Here is a 21944-nt window from a genome sequence, read left to right as displayed (position 1 = left end):
CATTGCTGAGAACATAAAGCCCTTTGAAAGGTCTCTTTCATGAGTCATATTAATAAGATACTGAGCTTAGGGACATAGGACCCTGGGAACATGTGCTCCTGTTTCCAGTCTTTATGCTAAGCTAAGCTAACTGGCTGCTGGTTGTAACTTCATATTTAGCATACAAACCTGAGAGTGGTATCAATCTACTATTCTAACCCTCTGCAAGAAAAGGAATAAGGGCACAAGCTCTGACAATTCTTTCCTCCTTTGTTTCCTCCTCTGTCTATCTGATACAGTCTTTCAGCCTGTCTCTGTCTCATGTGTCACTTGAATATTGATAGGCTCTTTGAACCACAAACTTAAGACCTGATTAACGCATTGCACGCCACTATTACCCTTTGGCTCCTCTGTTCGCCTTCGCCCCTCACGTGCAGTCACCATACACGCTACGGAGTAACCTACAGCCCCTGGAGAGCGGTGGCATTTTCCTACATGACTCTCGACTTGAACTTCTCACAGTAACATTACACCATGTTCACTACGGAGCACGCGACCTCTGATCCCACAGGACTGCGACATTAATGTTTAGGGGTTGAAGCGGTAGTTAAATGCTGATCCTGGATCAGTTTACGCAGCACACACAGCCTACCACTGGCAAGGAGATGACTAACCTGGATGAATCACGAGCACGAAAAGCCATATTCTATTTAGTAGATCCCTTTGAATTTCTCTGGGGGATTTAAAAATGTGAATTAAGGGGATTTGACACTTAAAAGTTGAACACGGCGGTACAACTAAAATATTCACGAGAGGTTGTTAATCCACTTTTCAAAAGGATTTATTAATAGGCCAACTTAGAATAGACTCTGCGGATGCCTACGAGCGGTTCTGTCTTCCAGCTGTGTGTTACATAAAATATAATGAATTCAGCATCTAAGATACCAGAGGGGAGAGGGAGCAGAAGAGGAAGAGGGGGAGAGAGAACTTATTTTCCAGCATGACTGCTTTATAATGAGGCCCTCAGTACAGACACAGGAACATGATCTTGAATCTAAACATCTGATGACTGAATATTTTACACAAACAGACCTTAAAGGCAGAACAGCCCTGAAGCTGCAGTACCAAAGCACCCTCTAGTGACAGGTTCTGAGTCTAGGCATGATTCACAACACAAGCTTAGTCTCTAAGTTCTGCAACACTTTAATGAGGTCAGACATTTTCCAACTTGACAGTAATTTGACCTCAGAATAGTGCAAATATGCTTTCACTGCTGCCTGTAAACAGTTTGTATCTCTAAGTGATATTAAACTAAATCAGCAGATTTAAAGGGCCAGTGTGTAGATTTAGGGGGATATACTGGCAGATATGGAATATAATGTTATGTTTTCTTTAGTGTATAATCAGTTGAGAATCAGAATTGTTGTATTTTCTTAACCTTAGAATAAACCGTTTACGTCTACATAGGGGGCGGGTCCTTGTCACATTTGTCCTTGTCACGCCAGTCACATTTAGCAGCCCATCCACGATGAGCATCTTTGAAAAAATACTGATTGTGATTGTGATCAGTGTTTTTAGTAGTTTAAATCATCAGATCTGTCTGTTTTGGAGAGGAAGAGACCTCTGTGGATAATGTGGCTCCTGATTAAAAACCTAAAAAACCAACACTGAAGGAATTATAGCTAGGAAAGTTGGTTGTAATCTGAAATCCTCACCACTAAATCCACTTAATAAATCCCCTAAATCTTACACATTGGATCTTGAAGCTAGATGATAACAGGAAAACCTTTCACAACCTGTGATCATACTCTCTATATAAAATTAATTCATTCCATTAAACTTTCATTCCCAGATGACTGACATGAACTGTCTGTGCTCCAACACTGTATCTGCGACCTCATGTTTAGCACATTTTAGGCACAGCTCATTTGAAAATAAACGAATGAAATCAATGTCTTTGCACTTCTGTCAAGAGTTTCCAGGCCCCGCTTGGTCGTTGGAGGACCCCGAGTGACTCCGGAGTTGCTCTACCATGTGCAAGATGCTGCCTGACAGTCCTTTAATGTCGTCGTGTGTGTCAGGATGTGCAGCCAGAGCCCTCAGAAGTTCAGTCACGCCCTCATTCTCCATCATGCTGCTGTAATGTGAAGCTGGGGGAACAGAGAGAAGACGTGATAAGAACATGAGAGAGGGATGGAAGCTTCAACTACTACATGAATATTAATACTCGGGAGTAGTCTACATGAATCTATTCACATTATATAATGTGGCAATTAATTGAATTTGATTTTAAATTATGATTTTGGCTTCCAATGATTATTAAAACAAGATGATTATTATGCTGCATTCTTTTTGACAATGATGCTGTAGATCTGTCTTGTGTTATAAATCCAGAGACCCCTTTCCTTTACAGCAGTGTGCTCAGTGTTGCCAACTTGATGTCGTTCTCGCTAGATTAATTTCTTTTCAGACCCTCTTAGTGACTTCATTTCTTAAAAGGGACCAGCGACAACTTCAGTGACTTATTCAGACCATCAGGAAAAAAGTGAGAAATAAATTACAACCCATTATGTTTAATTTTTTTCCCATGCATGCTGCTAAGAGTTGTTGCAGTCCATCAGCCACCCGTCATCAGCCATCTCTGCCATTCCTCTCCTCTTGTACCATGTTTATATTTATTTATCCATTTTTTTGCATTTATATTTTTTGTTTCTTTTTCAACTGAATTACATTTAAAGTTCAAGAAAACGTGCCAGCCCTTTTTACACAGAGACTGCGCTACAGGACCCCTATGAACATGACACGTAATACATATATAACATGCGGGTCGGCGGCGCTCTGTAAGCAATGACAATGGCATAACATGGCAATAACAATCATTTACTGCCCTGCTATATGGCAGTTGATCTCATCTTCTGCACAGGTGGTAAAGAGCTCCCGGTTTCCCCAATTTTTGGCTGCTGTTCTTCGTCTTTGAAGTTAGCTGCTAACTTAGCTTTTTAAATCTCCCGCGGTGGGTCACAGTCCTGCCGATTGCTCCTTGGTCCCGATCACACAGAAAGCATTTTGCAGGTTGCAAAATGTGAGGCGCTCCACACTGCTTTTTCTTTTCTTTAAATTGAATGCCACTAGTAAAACACTTGCTACACTTTTTATTGTTGCCAGGCAGCCACCCCATCACCTCCTTACCCTAACCTTCCTGTGTAATGAGTCAACAGTTTATTTATTTCTCAGTGTCTTGTTCCTAAAATGTTGAGGCAGAGGGTACTTGCTGTAGCTCTGGTTGAGGGTGAGAGGCTCTCAGTAAATAGTTTGTTGGGCACAGGGAAACAGAGATCTGTGTGGGTACATGAGACCCTAAAAAAGAGGGCGGATCACGGGGAGTATCACCAGTTGGTCCAGGAGCTTTGCACCCATTATGGACATTTCCAGGCATATTTTAAGATGACTCAGGGACAGTTTGACAACCTGCTGTCTCTCGTCGGGCCTATAAATACTAACTACAGGGAGCCCGTTGGTCCTGCTAAGCAATTGAGCAACACCAGTTTCTCTTACATTGTTCACCAACTGTAAACATGTGGTCATGACAACCACAGAAGGCCCGCTGCTTCTCAAATCATTCAGCTGGACAATGGGGAAAAAGTGGAGACACTCTGCTCTAAGTTGAAGTTTTTCAACTCGCAAAAACAGCAAGCAAAAAGCTTCATTCTCCCTAAAAACAATTACTAAAGGCCGCCTCCAGCTGCTAAAACACTTTCTGTGTGGTCGGGGCCTTACACAGACGTCAATTCGGTGGTGTTGCTACCTCTGCCGCAAGCTTAAGGGTAAGACAACTCCGCCCCCCCCCACTCCACAATCGTACCTTTTATAAAGAATGTCGAGGTGGAAAAACACTGCAAAATTCCCACCTTGCATAAGCGATGTGAAAGGGTCTGCATATTATTTTTTTGATTAATTGTTCCGTCATAAAATGTAAAAAGCAAAAGTGAGAAATGTTTTCTCAGTCCAAGTCAATGCTTTCACATATCTTTTGTCCAACCAACAATCCAAAACTCAAAGATATTTAGTTTAATATAAGAATGAGAAAAGCAGGAAATCTTCATATTTGAGAATCTGTAAACAGCATTTTCTGACATTTCTGCACGAAAAAGTAGCAGCTCTAAAACTGTAATTTACACAGTCTTGACTGACACCCCAATATCCCCTCTGCAGTCTGTTCGTGTGTCTTACTGTTCTGACTGCAGACCAGATGTATGGCCCAGACTGCCCACAGCTGCACTCCTGAGGGCTGCCAAGTCTGAAGCAGAGGACAAAATGGACGGAACGACCTGGAGTGTGAACACAAGGAGACACTCGGATTAAAAACGCTGCACTTCTGACTAATTCTGGGCATTTCTGTTTGGTACTGTGTAACCAGTGAGTAGATTTTCTTTGGTATCAGTGCCATCCGGTGAATGTAAACTAAGGTGTCACTCGTAGAAAAAATTTTCAATAGATAAATGCATCTTGTGATAGTCTGGCCTTTCTCTAGCAGTCCTGGTGGTATTCCATGTGACAAATCCCTATATGACACTTCAGCAACTTGATAAAATGTTGGGAAATGGTGGGAGATGACATTAAGTGTTATATATAACATGTAGCTTGCATTTGATGTTGAATTAACAGATAAAAATGACTCTACTCCTGAAAAGCTTTCTTTCTGTTTGTCCAGTTTGCATTGCTCTCACCTGTATGAGACCATTTCTCTCTCGAGTTGTGTCCATGTCATTATGGATGCATGCTGCAAAGACAGAAAGACACCTCCTGAGTGTTACTCTGTGTTAAATGACGGACAGCAGACCAGCGTCCAAAACTTTTGCCTCTCACACACACCAGCTCCTCCAGTATGGTGCTGCGGAAATCCTCGTCCAGGGTCCAGGCCTCTGATCTGGAGGCGAGCTGTGCCAGAGTCCCCCCTGCAAAGTAACGGACCCCCACGTCCAGCTGGGTGTCCTGCAGCAGGCCGAGGATGTGCTCCAGCAGGTCCTTCTCCATCAGGTCGGCCTGTAACATCTCCACCTCTGCTATGTTGTTCTGCCAGAGGGGATACAGGGGCTGTTTATTTCAGATTAACAACAAAGAGATTTTATTCTTATTGGTCAAATCAATTTAAATATTTGGGGAAAAAGCCAATGCTGCCTGATGTCACAGCATTAAAACTGGGGTAGGCAGAAGTCTGGCAAAGGCAATAAAAGGGCAGAATTTTAATATACAGCCTCCTCCTATAGCTCTCCCCTCTCTGTCCTAAGCCCCTCCCACTAAACTCCCACCAGATGACCATGGCTATATGCACATGCTTCATACAGTAACCCAGTGTTTCCCCACACTGTATTCAATCCTATTTCATTGAACAGTGTCACGCAGAGCATTCTCTCAACCCTTCCTCTATCGCTGTCTGTTTATAAAGCAACAAATAAGACAAGAATTAGCTAGCTAGCGTTAGCTACCCGACAGTCCCTCTATCTTCCTCCTTGCTGCTGTGGACTGTTTCCCTTAGAGGGGAGCAGGCAGCAGCTTAAATAATGGACCTGCCCAGTGTGCATCACAGCGACCTGGTGGCCAGTGGCAGCAGTTTAACCTGTGTAACAGCAGCAACAGAAAGTTTGCTGATGCAGCAAGAAGATGGGATTTGCGCTGGCAGGATTCGGGCTGCTGCAGCCGCTGATTTGGGGTCTGTGTCTCAAATTACTGTCCGCTCTTTTCCCGGCGAGGTGCTCTGTAACAGCTGGAGTAAGGCAGTGGATTTACGGTGATTCAAGGCTCTAGCTAACATTAGCTACATAAACATGAATTTGAATTAATTAATGTCCCAACGATGAGCTTTTAGCTCCAGTTAGCAGAAGGCTAAACTATTAGCAACATTTTCTCTCCATCTCTGAAATGCTTCACAAATACGGACATGTTTTGTTTCGTTTATTGTCAGACTCTTTTTAAGATAAGTCCAACTTCCTTTTTTGAGTTACTCTGCAGTGTAGGCAGTTGTTGCCAATACTGGAATAGCAGCTTTGTCCGCCACTGACTCAGGCTTTCACCAAAGGGATGTGCGCTTGTATCTGCATTTATAGAACAGCCAACAGGAATACCCAATCTCTGAAATGACCTGTGATTAGCCACAGGCTAGCTTTTCTAAAGCCTGAAAACAGAGCCAAGAGGAGGTGCAGAAGTCTAGTTTTCTCTCAGTCCACCTGAATTACAATTACAAAGTTTATTATGGAATTTGCCAACTGCCTACCCAGGCTATGAGCTCTGAATGTGGGCATGATTGCAAAAAAATAAAAATAAAAATAAGCATAATCTGCAAACACAGATGGGTTGTAAATGGATCCAACTACAACATGTTTGTTCAAGTAAAACTTTTTAAATTCTATTTTGGGAGGACATTATCACAAAGCTATGGAATATCACTTTTTAGTTTAAACAAACAAAAAACAAGAACATGCAGCTCTGTGGCACATGCTCAAAAAACTTGTTCTCAACCAAAAATGGCACGTATACACACACTGAACCCACCAGGAGGCCAAGAACTTTTTGCTGAATGGAAGGTTCAGTGTAGTAGGTCTGCAACACAAACAAAAGGACAGAATAAGAAAAAGTTTGTGTGTGTGTGATCCTCTGTGTGGGTGCCTTTCTGTATTAATGTATCCATCAGTGTATTTCTGGGGCTCTTCTACCTCCAAAACTTCCTCGTACAGCTCCAGGCCCTGGCACTCGATAAAATTGAGAGCAGCAGCGGGCATCTCATCTGTCAGGTTCCACAGAGCGCTCAGGGCAAACCTCAGAGTTGAGTCCACCACTCCATCCATGGCTTTCTGCTGCACAATTGCCAGCAGCTGCTGTGAGATGGAGTGAATGAGTGGAGAAAGCATGAGAGGAGGGGAGTGATAGAGAGGAACCATGCAGGAGCCAAACATAAAAAAAAGATAATCAACTTTTGTAAATAAATTTGTGGATATACAGGAAACATCCTTTGGCAGTATTGAATTCAACCGTTGGACAAATGTTTTTTTTATATTGATAATTGGCACCTGACATACAATAAGTGAAAATAACTGAAGCATGGAGAGAAGCTTGATTACATACACAAAGAATGAAATAGAGAAGTGTAATTGAATAATGGAGTGACAGTAAACCATGAAGGACGAGTGCATGGAGCAATGAGGTGACAGTGAGTAAATGAGTACATATACACTCTTAAAAATAAAGGTGCTAACTAGAACCATATAGGAGTCTTTAGCTTGTCCACAAAGGACAAACCTGTTTGGTGTCTGGAAGCTTCTACTTGGAGCTCGGATTATACCGAAAACCATCTGTGAAAGGTTTCACCTAAAACTTCCTAAGAGATGTTCCACAAAGAACCCTTAGTTTAATTGTGATTGTGGGGAGGATAATTGATGGTAGCAGGACACAAAGTCACAGCGGCTCTCTGTTACATGATTATGTTGGGTTTTTTTAACTTGCTTGTTTTAATGACTAGTCTTTCAAAGACCCTTGAACAACTCTATCTTTCAAAAAGGGTTTTTTGAAAAAAAAAAAAAAAGGGTACTTAGTTGACCCTTAAGTCTTACAATGAACCCTGGGAGAAACCTTGCTTCCAAAAAGGGTTCTTTGGCTTAAAAAACAGTCCTTAATGGAACCTTCAGTCTTACAAAGAACCCTGAAGAACTTTTTCTTTCAAAAAGGGTTCTTCGAATGAAAAGGGTTCTTAATGGAACATTAAGTCTTACAAAGAGCCCTTGAAGAAACCATGCTTCAAAAAGGGTTTGGATTAAAAATAGTCCTTGATGGAAGCTTTTAGTCTTATAAAGAAGCCTGAGGACCTCGTTCTTTCAAAAAGGGTTCTTTGACAGAAAAGAAAAAAACTTAAGTCTTACAAAGAACCTTAAAGAAACCACATGGGTTCTTTGGATGAAAAGGGGTCCTTAATGGAACCTTCAGTCTTACAAATCACCCTGAAAGAAACCTTGCTCCAAAAAGAAAGGTTTTCTTGGATTAAATAAGGGTCATTAATGGAACCTTTAGTCTTACAAAGATCATTGAAGAACTCTTTCTTGCAAAACGGGTTGTTTGGATTAAAAAAGGGTCTTAAATGGAATCTTTAGTTTTAAGGCCAATTTATGCTGAACGTTAAATATGGATCCGGATACGGACGGAGCCCTGTGTCCATGCTCCGCATTCATTTCGTCCGTATTTCTGCACGTTTCCATAAAGCTTACGGATACGGGCCAAATGGAGCAGTACCACTGGAAACCGTGGGGGCAGTGTTGCTGTCAATACCCGAAATGTAGCTCTAGTGAGCTAAGAAGAAGAAGAGATAAGAATGGCGGAATGAGAAAGTGCAGGGTGACAGCTAGTCGCTCTGCCTCACTCACAGGCGCGCTGTGCAACTTGTCATGCTGGATGTGGGGAGCCACCCAGCGAAGCAAGTTTTCGAATGCCCCAGCGGAAAATGACGCTTGTCGTCAATTTCTCTCATCGGCAGTACTAGAGAAAAAAAATCTCCGTCCTCCAGTTGCGATGTATTTAACGGCATCACCAACAACCGCCTCCTACAACGCTGCCTCTGTTTTTGTCTTTTACGCAAGAGGTACATTATCAATATCTCCTCCACAGTCGCCATGTTTGTTTTTGAGTTTGTTGTTGTCATAAACTTTTGACTCTGGGCTGCCCCCTGGTGGATATATTGGTTAACATCCATGCCAATGTAAAGGGCGCATGGAAGTATGTGGGCAGAGATGGTAACATCGTTTGAAACGGATGTATACATTTTCGTACATAAAGGGAGTATAAATGAGCCTTTACCAAGAACCCTTAAATAAACCATGATTCAAAAAAGCGTTCTTTGGATTAAAAAGCGTCCTTAACAGTTCTTTAGGAGCAAATGGTTCAGGGTAGATCCTCAGCCCTCCACGAAGAACCCTTATTTCTCAGAGTATACACAGTGGGTAATGGAAAATACAGCAGGTGAGAAAGACAGAGAGAGAACTAGAATACACTGATGCATATCAGGTGCTAAGCCGGGGACGTTGTGTAAGTTTGAAACTAAATACCCTGTAAGTGTTAACGTACCTTCATAATAAAGACGTCCTTGCCGAGCTGAGCCGTCTCCTTTGTGGACAACTGCAAATAAAACACACAGATGAGTGCTTCTTTGAATTCCACACATTTTCCTAAATGTCAAACTAGAACAGATTGTACATTTATTTAAAATTGGCTCCATTTATCTGGACTAAATGAAAGCATGAAGCCAGCAGTTGAAACTAGTGTCACAGAGGAGCAGGAGGTGACTGAGGCATGGGGCTCTTAACAGGTGGGACTAACAGATGCCGTGCTATTTTTCTGCAGCAGACTAATGCACAGTAAGTGAGCAGTGTCTTGACCTTGGACACCAGAATGGAGATGACAGCCACAGCCATCCTCTGAAGGGTCGGATCCTCGTGGCTGCGTAGCCAGTTAATCACCAGGGTGGCAGCTAAATACCTGAACCATGATCACATTATGGATATAAGGAACACAGTATTACTAAAATAAACCAGTGATGTACAGAGAAAGTTTGGGAAAATCTGAGGTCAGGTCTGCACTCTTACATTTGGAAGAACTATTTCTTTTGGCACTTACATTACAAGACAAAATATATTTTAGCTGGATCCCAACTTTGTTTGAAAAACATTACAGTGCCCCTCCATGAGTGCACTGATTATCTTGGCTACTGCGTAACTCTGGGCTCATACATCATATTTTAAGTGCAAGGAATTAACTAACTTGTCAAAGGGGACATCCTGAAGGATGTAGTCACTGCAGAGCGCCAGCAGGCAGTTCTTTTGCACCTGGAGAGATGGAAACAGTTCATGAATGTAAGAACCACATGGAGGTAAGAAAAATTATGGTGTGTGAGAGTGTGTGAGGTATAATATCATACAAAACACAGCAGGGAGATTTCACAAGAATGGATTGCTGCCACTGAGAGCACTGTGAATTGCACATTACTCAACCTCTATCTGCCCCACCTCAAAGTCTGATTCACAAAAGACATTGTGCTAATGATATCACAGGACAAACACACTAATGAAGTTTTGCAGCTGAGGGCAATTTGCCTTTTTTTTGGCGTCTGGTGACTTTCCACAAAGTCAAACAAAGTTGGCAGAACAACTGCAGAAAGAAAAATACAGCTAATTTTCAGACCAGCAAGCTGCAGACGCATTCCTCAAAACTTTAGACAAGGAATTTAAACATGACTGTAGGAACAACATTTGTCATTACCATATATAAACATTTAATATTCTGCTTCTTTCTGTGTGTACGGCTTCATTGTACCTGAAGTGAACTGTGTCCTTGGAGAGTTTCATTTGTGTGTGAGAAAATTGCTTTGTAGCTGTTCCAGTGACAGTTATCAGTAAACCAGAGGCCTCCGTTTTGCTCTCATTTTGGCTCTCTCATCTGTGAATACCTCTTCCATCAGCTTCAAATCCAAATTGTTGCCATATTGGTGCAGTTTACTCTGCTGTGTCTCATCTGGTCACCCCAAAAAGCACATGAACTTTCTAGTAAACACTCTACATGCGTCACTCTGCCCCTCCCACCTGTACTGGGATTTGATCTCCTTCGTGTCGCAATTCTGAGCTCACAGCCTGTTAAACATTAGTGGCTCGATTAGTCCGTTTACAAACATGTATAATGTTCATCACATTGTCATATCGCTTATTACTAATGAATACAAGTTGGACTAAGGGCCACAACGCTGTCAGCAGATGATTCTGATGTAAGCTATGGACTTTGCCAGAACCTATCACAATGTCAGATGCATTAAATTACACCAGTTTAGGCTGGTACACTGGACTGGAACTACAGCACAAAACAGCACAGGTGCAGTGAGACGATATTCGCTTCGATATTCGTTTGTTTTTGTCTAATTTGTGCAGGGTTTACAGCCACAAGAGCACCTTGTGAATCTGCCCCTGAAAGACCAGAACTACAAATACACACTGAAAGCGGCGGGATGGAAGCTGCGACCAAAAGCAGCATATACGAGGTCAGAATCCGATGAATGAACCAGCTGGTAGCAGCAGAGCTGCTCTGTGCCACATTTTGCTGTTGTGTAACGACATGATATCATTATGGATCTGTAATCTGAAACACTGAGCACATCCGCTGACCTGTTGGTTGTTGGGGAAGGTCTTCATGGCGTACAGCAGCTGGGTGACGGTGGAGCTAAGCAGGCTGACAGGCATTTCCTCCGCCAGGTCCTGAGTGGTCAGGTTGAACACACATGCTGTGGCCACCAGGTGGACGTGCAGGGAGGTGGGGTGGCTCTGCATCCCACTCAGTACCAGCTACAGGAAACAAGAAGTGTGTCTCGTAATTACACGTGACTCTGGGTAAGAAACAGTCTGTGTTTGTGACTGATTGTAAACTGTATAGAAAGGCTGGATGTGGGGGGAAGAGGGGTGTGATGTGTGCTATGTCTTCATCTCTTCTTTTTCAGCTGCCTCACTGAAGCTTCATCAGTAGAGGACAGAGAAGGGACAGGACATCTCACAGATGTTATTAGTGTGTAACCCTCCCACCTCCTACAACTACTTACCCAGACAGCCATGATGTTGCATTGTACTATTTATCTGTACTAGAACATTCTTCTTTACCTCCTCTTTCCAATCACAACTAAACACAGTAATTTTAATGTCAGATCAGAGGACATTTTAGCTTTAGCTCTACAGTTTGTTCAAAATGAACTCGAAAAAACTGGTTTGAAATGCAAGGACAGCACTTCTTCTTTCATGAGTTAAGACACTAAAAATCTCCCTGTACCGGACTGTGGGTGGGGTGTCTTTGATCCATTTTCAACAGGACGCATTTAGGAGCAAGGAGCAAAAGTTTGTCAAGCAATCTATAATGATCATGGGAGACTGCTACTTCTTTTGAAGGCAATAGCCCTGGATCCTTTCTTATTGTGGTCCTAAAAATCCCACACAACTCACAAGCTATGGGACTCCAGTATCTAGCATTTAGATTGCACTCCCAAAAGCAGTGGAAGAGTCCCCAGGTCTGTTTTACACTTCCGGCAAATGGGGGAGATAGTTCAAGATATCCTGCGGAGGGTAACAAGAGCTATACTGAGCCTATGTAACATTTTATACTGAATTTCTGCAAGCCTGTTGCAAGTGTAGTCTGATGGTTCTAAACGTTCTGCCAATCTTATTTATGGTATTCATTGCCTAGGTCTACCTCCCAGTTATACTTGAGCATTTTGAACGCTACTTGAACTTGTGTCCTTTACTCTGGGAATGGTTGTTGTGCTGTTGTTAATTTCTGTGTGTTTTTCTGTGCTTACGCTGTATTATTCTTTTGGAGAGGAAATCTTGGTATCATTGAGACTTCCTGTTTAAATAAAGGATTAACTCGCTGACTAAGCTTCAGCATCCCATCCTGCAGAGAATAAGTGGAGTTGTTGTGCAACACTGGAGTAAAACATTGAAGTCATAATAAATTTACCATAAAATGCAATTATCAAAGTGTAATTCTTGTTCCTTACAATGTGATTCCTTCTGTATTAGGTACCATTAGATATCTATGGTTTAGTACTGGAGAATCTTTTTTTTTTGGAGGGAAAACCAAAATATTAATCATAGCAGATTTTTAAAAGTATTTTACAATGTGTCTGACTTTATTTTTTGGCATGCCCATTTCATGTGTAAGGAGGGCTTATTAGCAACATTTTAGCTGTCCTCACCTTTCTCTGAAATAAACTGGCTTAGATAATCTGTTCTTAACTGTTGGCTTGTTCACAACCTTTACTTTTTGGATGATACATTAAAGATATTTTCCCAGCACAACGCTAACCATTGTACCTTTAGCATGTCCGGTTGTGGTTTGTCAATGTCAGTGGTTAGATTGTAGAGATGGACGAGGGCCTCTCGTATGAAGCACTCGCGGTCTCTGTACCTTCTCAGGGCCTCACACACCTGGTTCCCATTAGCCTCTCCAGTTACCTGAGCATACACAGCACATCAGCATCATCAGAGAGACAGGAAATGCAGCAGGCATTTTCAGTGCATTTACAGACAGAGCCTCAAGTCAAAGACAAATGAGAAACGTATGTGAGAGTCAAGCTGATGTGTCTAACCATCACATTCTCTGTCATCTTACAGACCATAGTATGATATCAATTCTGTGTCCAATGCCAGCTCCTTACTTTTAGGTTTTCATGTGAAGACAGGACGTCACAGGAGCTAGCCCCAGTGGCTAGCAGGCCCAGGAAGATCAGTCCACCTCTGGCCTCTACAAACGCTCTGACTGCTGTTTCAGTGATTCTCTTCCTTCCAGAGATATCTAGAGAAACAAGGGAAGGAAGGACCTTGGGACTCTCCTCAAGAATCTGCCGCACTGTCTCATCCCCGTCTCTCCCGTCACTGTCATCCACGGCAAAGTGGTCCTCTGAAAAGTCTAGATGCCTGAGAGCGTGAAGTCGGCTGAGGACAGAGAGCAGCCTGACAGGTGACATATCCAGCTGCCGCAGCCGATGGACAGTCAAAGATCTCAGTGTGTTTTTGCAATTGAGGAGCGCAGTGAGCTTTGTGACAGCGCTGCAGGAGATGTCCAGGCTCTCCAGCTGAGGGAGAGTACAGATATCCTCGAGGACGGCATCAGTGAGGTCTGTGTTTGCGAGGTTGAGCGTCCTCAAGCCCCGCAAGGAGCTGAAGCCATCATGGGTCCCTCCATCCACCACCAGAGACTGCCAGTCCACATGCAGCCCATTGAGGGACAACCTCTGCAGGCTGGCTCTGCACTCGGGGTTGGAGGCCAGGCCTGAGACAATGTTCGCCACAGTGAGGCCACCAGAGACCCAGGAGGCATCGAGTTCCTGGAGCCGGTGAGGGCAGAGGGCCAGGCGGAAAGCTTCTGCGGACACTGGACAGCAGCGGATGGAGGCTCGGCGCAGGCGGAGCTCTTTGCAGTTGCGGAAAATCCCAACAGTTGTGTCATTCAGGATCTCTTGTGGGGAGAAAGAAACAGAGGGACGTTGTAGGAAAAAGCAGCATCAGCCACATTTATGTTTATGTAACAGACTTTTCCCACCATTTCAGCCTGGCATAGTAAACTGAGAACTAAGAAATCATATAATGATAGGATGACATTGCAATTATCTTTTGTTTATACAAGAAGTTTTGTGCCTGAAGAATTAAAGGTCATAGGTAAGTCATATGTGTGGTGGTGTGAGTCCATTTGTCCCTTTTCTTCAACTTGCTGCAGAACAAGTCATAGGCGCAGATTTTGGGGGGACACAGGGGATACGTCCCCACCTATATACAGTAGACATGCATTTGTCCCCTACCGATAAGAACATAAAACTAGCTAACTCTTTACACAGCCTGTTTAAGGGCGAATGTTGCATCATTATTTCGCCGTTTTGTACAAAATGTACAGGGGACAGAGTTTTCTCCCCTTTTGCCAGCAGTGGAGGTAGTAACAGCTCCAACTCGACGTCTAAAAGGGACAACCAGCTGGACAGGATGGGTGTGACGTTTTGACGATGCATTATGTGTGTGACCTACCGTCAGGATGCTTAAAAAGCAGCTAGAGGCAGTTAGCGGCTAACTCACATAGGAAGCAACCTAAAATGTCCACATTTGAGCTCCTTAACCTCAAAGCAGAGGGCAAGATCAGCTGGCAGGGACAGTAAATTATTGTTATTGTCATGTTTTCCCATTGTTATTGTTTAGAAAAAACTGCAGACACATATGGTATATGTCACACTGGAGGCCAACACTTTTGTCTTACACGTCACTCCCATCATGCCTCTTCTGGTTCTGGAATGCCGGCTAGCTATCTTAAGCCCAGTTCAGACCAAAGATTCATGATGAGACAAAACCATTTTAAACATTGCAGAGAAATGTTGTAGTGGTGTGAACTGGCCAGTCTGAGCTCAATTGAAGCAGGCTGCAACCTCAAAAGCAACTAGTATAATCTGTCCTAAAACGTAAAGAAGATTAAGCAACTATTTACAGTAAAAGCAGGAAGTACCATAACATTTCCACCACAAATTGATGCAGAAAAGGCACAAATGGTGCATAAAAATTCACCACAAGGCAGGAAAAAAAGTGTATGATGCACAAAATTTCTCAGACCCACTGCTTAATATGTGTCTCCCCAGACGTCAAAACAAAACCTACATTCTAGCCCTCAGTTGTTTGTACTGATGCTGTCAGAGCCTTTTCTGCCCTCCTGACCTACCTTTAGCTGCCATCTTACGCAGTAGCTGGTCTGCCATCTCCTGTGGGAAGACCGGGGCCCAGCTGAGGCTCATGGAGCCGTCTGCTCGTCTGCTGCACAGGACATCCAGGCTGCGACACACCTGAGCCATGCAGAGGTCGCACAGGGCCTGGGGGCCCTCAGCATCCTGCAACACATGAGCAGGTAATCAGAACAATCATACAGCTGGGTAATTATACGTCATGGTGTAGGAATAGGCAAAAGTGCATTCATCTAAAAGGGTCAGTTCACCCAAAATAAAGAGACAACATTAAAGGTCCGGGTTAAAGGTTTTTCTTCTTCTAGATAGTCAAGTTTGATCGTCTTCTCGTGCTCTGACAGGGCGGTGACGGACCCTGGCAGGGCCGATCCAAGGACCTCACTATACCATGCAATTGGTCGTAGCACCGTGTGTTCAAAGGGCAAGGAATTAATAAGTGCGTGCTTATGACCTGTGCTTATTAAGTTATCAAAGAAAAAGGTTCAGCACAGATTAGCAGGTGCTGGGCTAGCGGCCTGTCTCCGACATGACAAACAGCATTGGAGAAACACTTATTTGTAACATGTAACTGCTTTATTCAGTGTTTTTCACAGTTTCAATCAACAGGTTTGTTTGTTTTGGAGAGGAGGAGACCTCTGTGGATGATTCGGCTTCTGGTAAAAGCCTCCTGGACCTCTTGATCAGAAATAACGTGCGTACACATTAACTTATCAGAGAGAAAAAGGTGAGCACATGTGCAGGTACTTGGCTAGTAGGCCGTCTGCAATGTGCCAAACAGTGTCAGAGAAATACGTAATTTAACATGAAACCTCTTTATTCGGTGTTTTTGCTAGTTTTAATCACCTGGTCTGTTTGTTCTGGAGAAGAAGAGACCTCTGTGGATAATTCGGCTCGTAAAAACCTCCTGAACAATGAACACTGAAGGAATTCTAACCAGGAGAAGTTTCAGCTGGTTGCAATCTGCAATCCTCGCTGCTAGACACCAAAAGATCCATTTAAATCTTAAACACTGGACCTTTAACTGATATAGGCCTACTAAAAATATTTAGAGGTAAACCTAAAATAAGAGGGTGCTATTAAAATATAGCCTATATATATATTATTAATTTTGTCCATAGACATGTATCTACGCCCTGACAGTTGTCTCGCAGGCTTACTCCCCGGGGGCTCAGCAGCTCCACACTGATACAGGATCTCTTAAACGGCAGGAGTCTAATTTTATCCGCAGCAGATGAAGCACTGACTCAAGTAAAGCCCGTTTAAATCACCTAATCCAGCCGCTCTCTGCAGGGCACAGTGGACAAAAGCAACGGGTCATATAGCTCGGTGTATGGGCTAAACATTTGACACTGACACAAAGTTTACGACACTAAAACATTTGAAAGAAGTGAGCGAGTCAAACTTACCATGCCTGGAAAGTAAACAGTCGACAGAAAATAAATAAACAAGAAAAAAAAAGGTTACACGTCGTTCATCTGAATTTTAAATTAACATAAGTCATTATCTTCATCCATGTCTTCCCTTTAAATCAAAGTTGTGAAACCTACTGGTTTGTTTACAGTCGCTGCTGCTGACCGTCGAGTATCAACTGTCACAAGATGACCGCCTCCTATTGGTTCCTGCGCGTGACGTCACCGAGGGCTCGTTGTAAAGTGCATTAGCTTGTTTACTTTATGCCATAAGATAATTATCTGCAGTGGGGGGAGAAGTAATCAGATCTTTTACTTAAATAAAAATAGCAATGCCACAGTGTAAAATACTTCAAATTTTACTCAAGTAAAAGCAAAAAATATTAAAATCTAAATATATTTAAATCATATTTATAAGTACCAAAGGAAACGCAGGCTATTTATTAAGCAGAATGGCCCATTTCTGAATGATATGTATTACACTGATGAATTATAAGTGTTTTTATTGAGTCAAAGATGAAATTACACTTATCATGTTGTAGTGTCAGCGCTCGTTTCATTTTACAGAAAAGAGATTTGAAATTATAAGTTCACAGATGCAAGAAAACATGAACATGCACATGTAAATAAGACAAAACATAGGTGTATTAGATGTACATAAAATAAATAAAGGAGGGAAAATAATACAAATCAACTAAAATGAAAAAAGGGAAACTAAGTCTAGATAAAGGACTTCTATTCCTCACTCATGAACTCATACTCATACTGGGATATTGTAGTAGAGTGGGTTACAACTCAGGAATTGTACTTTGTGCAAGATGTGATATGAGAGGTTGCCAGACTGTGATATATTCTGGGAGTCTGCCCTTTAAGACGTATCTTATCCTTTCCAAATGTAGTGTGCTGGTTAGGTCACATAGTCACATATTGTGGGTTTGAACTGTGTGCTGCACCATTAAAATTATGTGTTCATTATTTTAATGGTGCAGTTGCTAAAGGGGGAGCTCATTTTATTTTATTTTCAATATTTTTGTGTGTTAATAATCTAAATCTGCAAAGTAACTTATGTCCAATAAATGCAGTGAAGTAAAATGTACAGTATTTAATTTTGGCTCCAGAGGCACAGGTTGCCGACCCCTGCCTTAGGATAAACAAAATAGTGAACGTACATTGTTATATTTTAAAGAACTATTTTTCTGTAGCCCCTGATTATGGTTTATATTGACTTTAGTGATGTTATTGTTTATGTATTATGTTTAGACTTTATTTTTTATTTAAATTATTTACTTTTTCAGATTCAGATTCAGAATACTTTATTAATCCCCGGGGGGAAATTGTTTTTGTTCCAATGCTCCGTGCAAAGTAGAAATAGAAATACAGCATGAATGGAAACAAGAGATAAAGATGAAGATATAAATAAGATACTAAAATAGACAATGAAATAAATAAAATAGATATTAAAGTAGACATTAGAATAAAATAGAATAAAATAAAATATTAAAGTAGACATTAACATAAAATAAAATATTAAAGTGGACAATAAAGTAAAATAAATAATAATAATAATAATTTTTTTCATCTTATTGATATGTGGGCGGCATGGTGGTACAGTGGTTAGCACTGTCGCCTCACAGCAAGAGGGTTCCTGGTTTGAACCCAGGAGGGAGCTCTTCTGTGCGGAGTTTGCACATTCTCCCCGTGTCAGCGTGGCTTTTCTCCGGGTACTCCGGCTTCCTCCCACAGTCCAAAGACATGCAGGTTAATTGGTGACTCTAAATTGGCCGTAGGTGTGAATGTGAGTGTGAATGGTTGTCTGTCTCTATGTGTCACCTGTCCAGGATGTACCCTGCCCCTGCCTCTCACCCATTGTCAGCTGGGATAGGCTCCCACGACACTCAAGAGGATACGCGGTTACAGAAAATCAATGACTGATATCTACCTTTTTACCTGCTGAATGTCTCTGTTCACAATGTTCAATGAAGAAAAACTATCTATCTATCTGGGGTGGAAAAATGTACACTTGGTTAATCACCCTTGGTCGAGTCTGTTTAACATTGGAGTCTAAACTACAAGGTCCTCATCTTACTGTGTCTTAACCTTCAGACACAGTGGAGCATCATCACATGCCTGCATGCAGACAGTAAAGGACTCTAAGGCAAATGATACATGGTTACATTCAAATACTTTCACATTTAATACATTTCCTCAACACTGTCCATCTACTGTAGTATCTTCTGTATGTCTTTGCACATCTATAGGAAGGGGAGAAATGTAGCTAGGTACACTGACTCAAGTTCTGTGCTTCAGTACAAATTCAAGGCATTTGTACTTCACTTGAGTACTTCCATTGTATGCAATGTTATATTTCTACCCCACTACATCTCAGAAGCAATTTTTCTACTTTTTACTCCACTGCCTTTGTCTACCAGCTTCAGTTTTAGATTGCAACTTTTCATCTCCTTCCTGTCCAGTAAAAACAATGCAGCCTATCTCCAAATTTGGTGATTTTTAATTTGATTTTTTTCAGATAAACTGAAGGATTAAGTGTCTCTTTTGTGGGCTGAGGAAGTTTTCCTCATCCTCCTGTTTTTAGATTAAATAAACTATTGAAAACCCTCTTGGATCAGCTGGAAAAAGCATCGTCACAAAGCTGAAAACAGGGCTGTTTTTCTCAGCTCATAAAAAGTTGACTTCTCAAAGACATATGTCTCTCAGGACATCGAGCCTACAAACATTTCTAGAATATAATGCATGTGCTTATGTAGATTTAACTACTTACAGCAGTAGAATGCAACACGGACATCAACATTAGGATCTAAATACTTTTTCCAGCACTGCTTACAGGTACACTTTTTAGGATTAAACAAGGGCCATACAGCAGCTGTGGAGGTGGAGGTGGTAATAAACTCATTTAGCCACAAGGAGGGGCTGAGAGTGAGGGAGAGAGGGCGGGAGGGAGGGAGGGAGGGAGGGATATTTTAACTTTAACAGCTTGTGTTAGTTATGGTGAAATGTGAATTTTTGATACTAAACAACTATTCCCTGAATACAAAGGCCATAACTTCATTCTGTATATGAAAAAAGAAATAGCTACCACCAGTGACCTGAACTGACTTTCTAGGGGCAGGGGCAAAAATGAAAAGATGGGCTTCTCATCTGTGTACACTGATATGAGGTGGAGAAGGACCATGCCTTGTTGAAATATTCATCTAAGGGCCTGTGTCCACTTCTGCAGGAAAGCGTTGGCAGGGCACTGGGGAGCACTTCATCCCAACACATCGCTAAAAAAAGCACTGGTGGTGCCTATGACAATAATATCTGAACACTAACATTTCAGTCAGGAGAGACAGAAGAACGAAGTAAAGATCGTATTTAACACAGAATATGAGTGTACAGATGAACAGATGATTTGTGCTGATTAAGATTTAACATAAGTTTTTGGCGGGACATCTGAGCGGCTGCAGGATAAATCCTCTCATGCAGTCCAGACACAGGTGGTGGTGGCTGCTGAGTCTGAGGCTGCTGAGGCACATGAGGCTGATGAATCCGTGAAGACTAGGTGGTGATGGGGAGGTGGAGAGCACGCATGACTGAAGCAAGAAAGAACTACGGCAGAGAAAGAACCATATTTAAAATGAGGAGCAGTAAGATGACAGGCTGACAGAGAAGGTGTGTCGCTGTGCTATTGGTTGATTGGGAATCAGCTGATGACTCAATTGATAGACCAAAACAAAAAACACCGGGTGCAGCTCTTTTTCTCCAGGCAGCGGCAAACTCTCACTCCTCATTGAGAAGAATTGAAAAAATGTGGACATAGGCCCTCATGTGACATTTGGGCACAAACAGAGCGTAGTCCTGTTTAAAGTTGTTTTTGAAAGACACAATCGGCATTTCAGCAAACGTGTCTACGAGAGAGGGACACAGAGGCCCCTTTAGGTGGACCACCTGGGATTTTTCCATTGGATTTTGGATTATTGCAGATAAAGCTCTGTAGCAAAGTTTGGGGTACATGTTTTGTTCAGCATGCTAATATTTACAAGTAAAAAACACAATTATAAATTTAGCCACAAGCTAATGTTAGGCTATAAAGAAACTACACCACAGTCACATGACTTCAACATCATCCTCGACAATGAGGCTGTAAAGCCATGTTCACTGTGATGCATTCTTTGGTCTCATTTAGCCACTTGTTAGCAACCGTCTTTTTTAAGACACAAAACCACTTAAAATTTCCAAGTGAGGTATTTACTTACGTAGCCTGTTTTATGGCGTAACACAAATCAAACGCACTTAATTTATTGTCTGTCCCTTGCACTCGCCTTAAGACACGTGATGATCAAGCTTTTGCAGCTGTAGCGCCTAAATTTTGGAAAACTCTGCCTGCTCCTTATGATCCGCTGACTCTGTGGTTTCTTTTAAAAGCCAGCTAAAGACACGCCTGTTTGGACAGGCGTTTGGGTAACTTGTCTGCACCAGAGCTTTTGTGTATTGTTGTTGTGTAGTGTGAATTCTTCTTTTTTCTTATGTGTGTGCAGATAGTTTTGCTAGTTGTGCAGTTTTCATGACGTTCACGTAGTCACTTTGTCTCTGTGATTTCTTTCTTGTTGTATATTGCCATTGTGAAGCACTTTGTGACCTATGTCTGTGAAAAGTGCTATATAAATAAATTTTACTGACTTCCTTAAAAAATCATATGCGTAATTCATAGCATAATTCAGATGAGATTAAAAAAATATGTCTTAGCTTAAAAAACGGCAATTCATGGCACTATCCCGACAGGAAACACAGTGATGTCTTGCTAAACATAGCTTATCGTGGTACTATTCTTGCTGGAAACGCACCGTTGTCTCTTGAAAGAACAACCGCTATCCCAGCAGGAAAAGCAGCAATGTCAAAAAGATATTTGTCTCCCGTCTTTGGCTACTGTATATATTTTCCCCATAATAAGGTCCAGTGGGGGAGGCCTGAAACGAAGGGACTTTGCCTCTCTATCCCCAGTGTGTACATGAATTATGAGCATTTCCGCCAAAGACAGATTCTTCTTTGTACCCTTTCATCCCCTTTGGGACCCTCAGATTTATCCTGGGACTCCTTAGGTGGGCCTGACCCCCAGGTTGGGAAACACTGATCCAGACTACCAAAGAGTGAGTAAATGTGGTGCAGATAAGGTTTTCAGGCATGGGTTGAATTAGCTCAAAATGTATTTTGTTCAGCTTCTGTCACACACACACACACACACACACACACACACACACACGTTCTCCCATATATAT

General features: G+C 42.1%; 1 protein-coding gene across 2 annotated transcripts; it reads right to left on the bottom strand.

Annotated features, from left to right (window-relative positions):
* Nucleotides 1–967: 967 nt before the first annotated feature.
* Nucleotides 968–16842, bottom strand: LOC125902341 (protein zyg-11 homolog). Of its 2 annotated transcripts, none has more exons than XM_049598603.1 (14): nt 16669–16842; nt 15244–15409; nt 13205–14004; nt 12861–13001; nt 11169–11345; nt 9778–9842; nt 9396–9495; nt 9085–9135; nt 6690–6851; nt 6529–6576; nt 4852–5052; nt 4707–4759; nt 4210–4307; nt 968–2129 (listed from the first exon to the last, which is right to left on the bottom strand). In XM_049598603.1, exons 1-14 carry the CDS (start codon nt 16669–16671, stop codon nt 1948–1950), a joined length of 2247 nt encoding a protein of 748 aa, XP_049454560.1. In that variant the 5' UTR covers nt 16672–16842; the 3' UTR covers nt 968–1947. The 2 variants fall into 2 exon arrangements, with proteins under 2 accessions (XP_049454560.1, XP_049454561.1); XM_049598604.1 differs by having other exon boundaries at nt 6690–6848.
* Nucleotides 16843–21944: the final 5102 nt, after the last annotated feature.

Source organism: Epinephelus fuscoguttatus, linkage group LG15, assembly GCF_011397635.1.
Source record: "Epinephelus fuscoguttatus linkage group LG15, E.fuscoguttatus.final_Chr_v1".
Lineage (NCBI taxonomy): Eukaryota > Metazoa > Chordata > Actinopteri > Perciformes > Serranidae > Epinephelus > Epinephelus fuscoguttatus.
The sequence above is the reverse complement of the archived record's forward strand: the minus strand, read 5'-3'. Positions and strand labels throughout refer to the sequence as shown.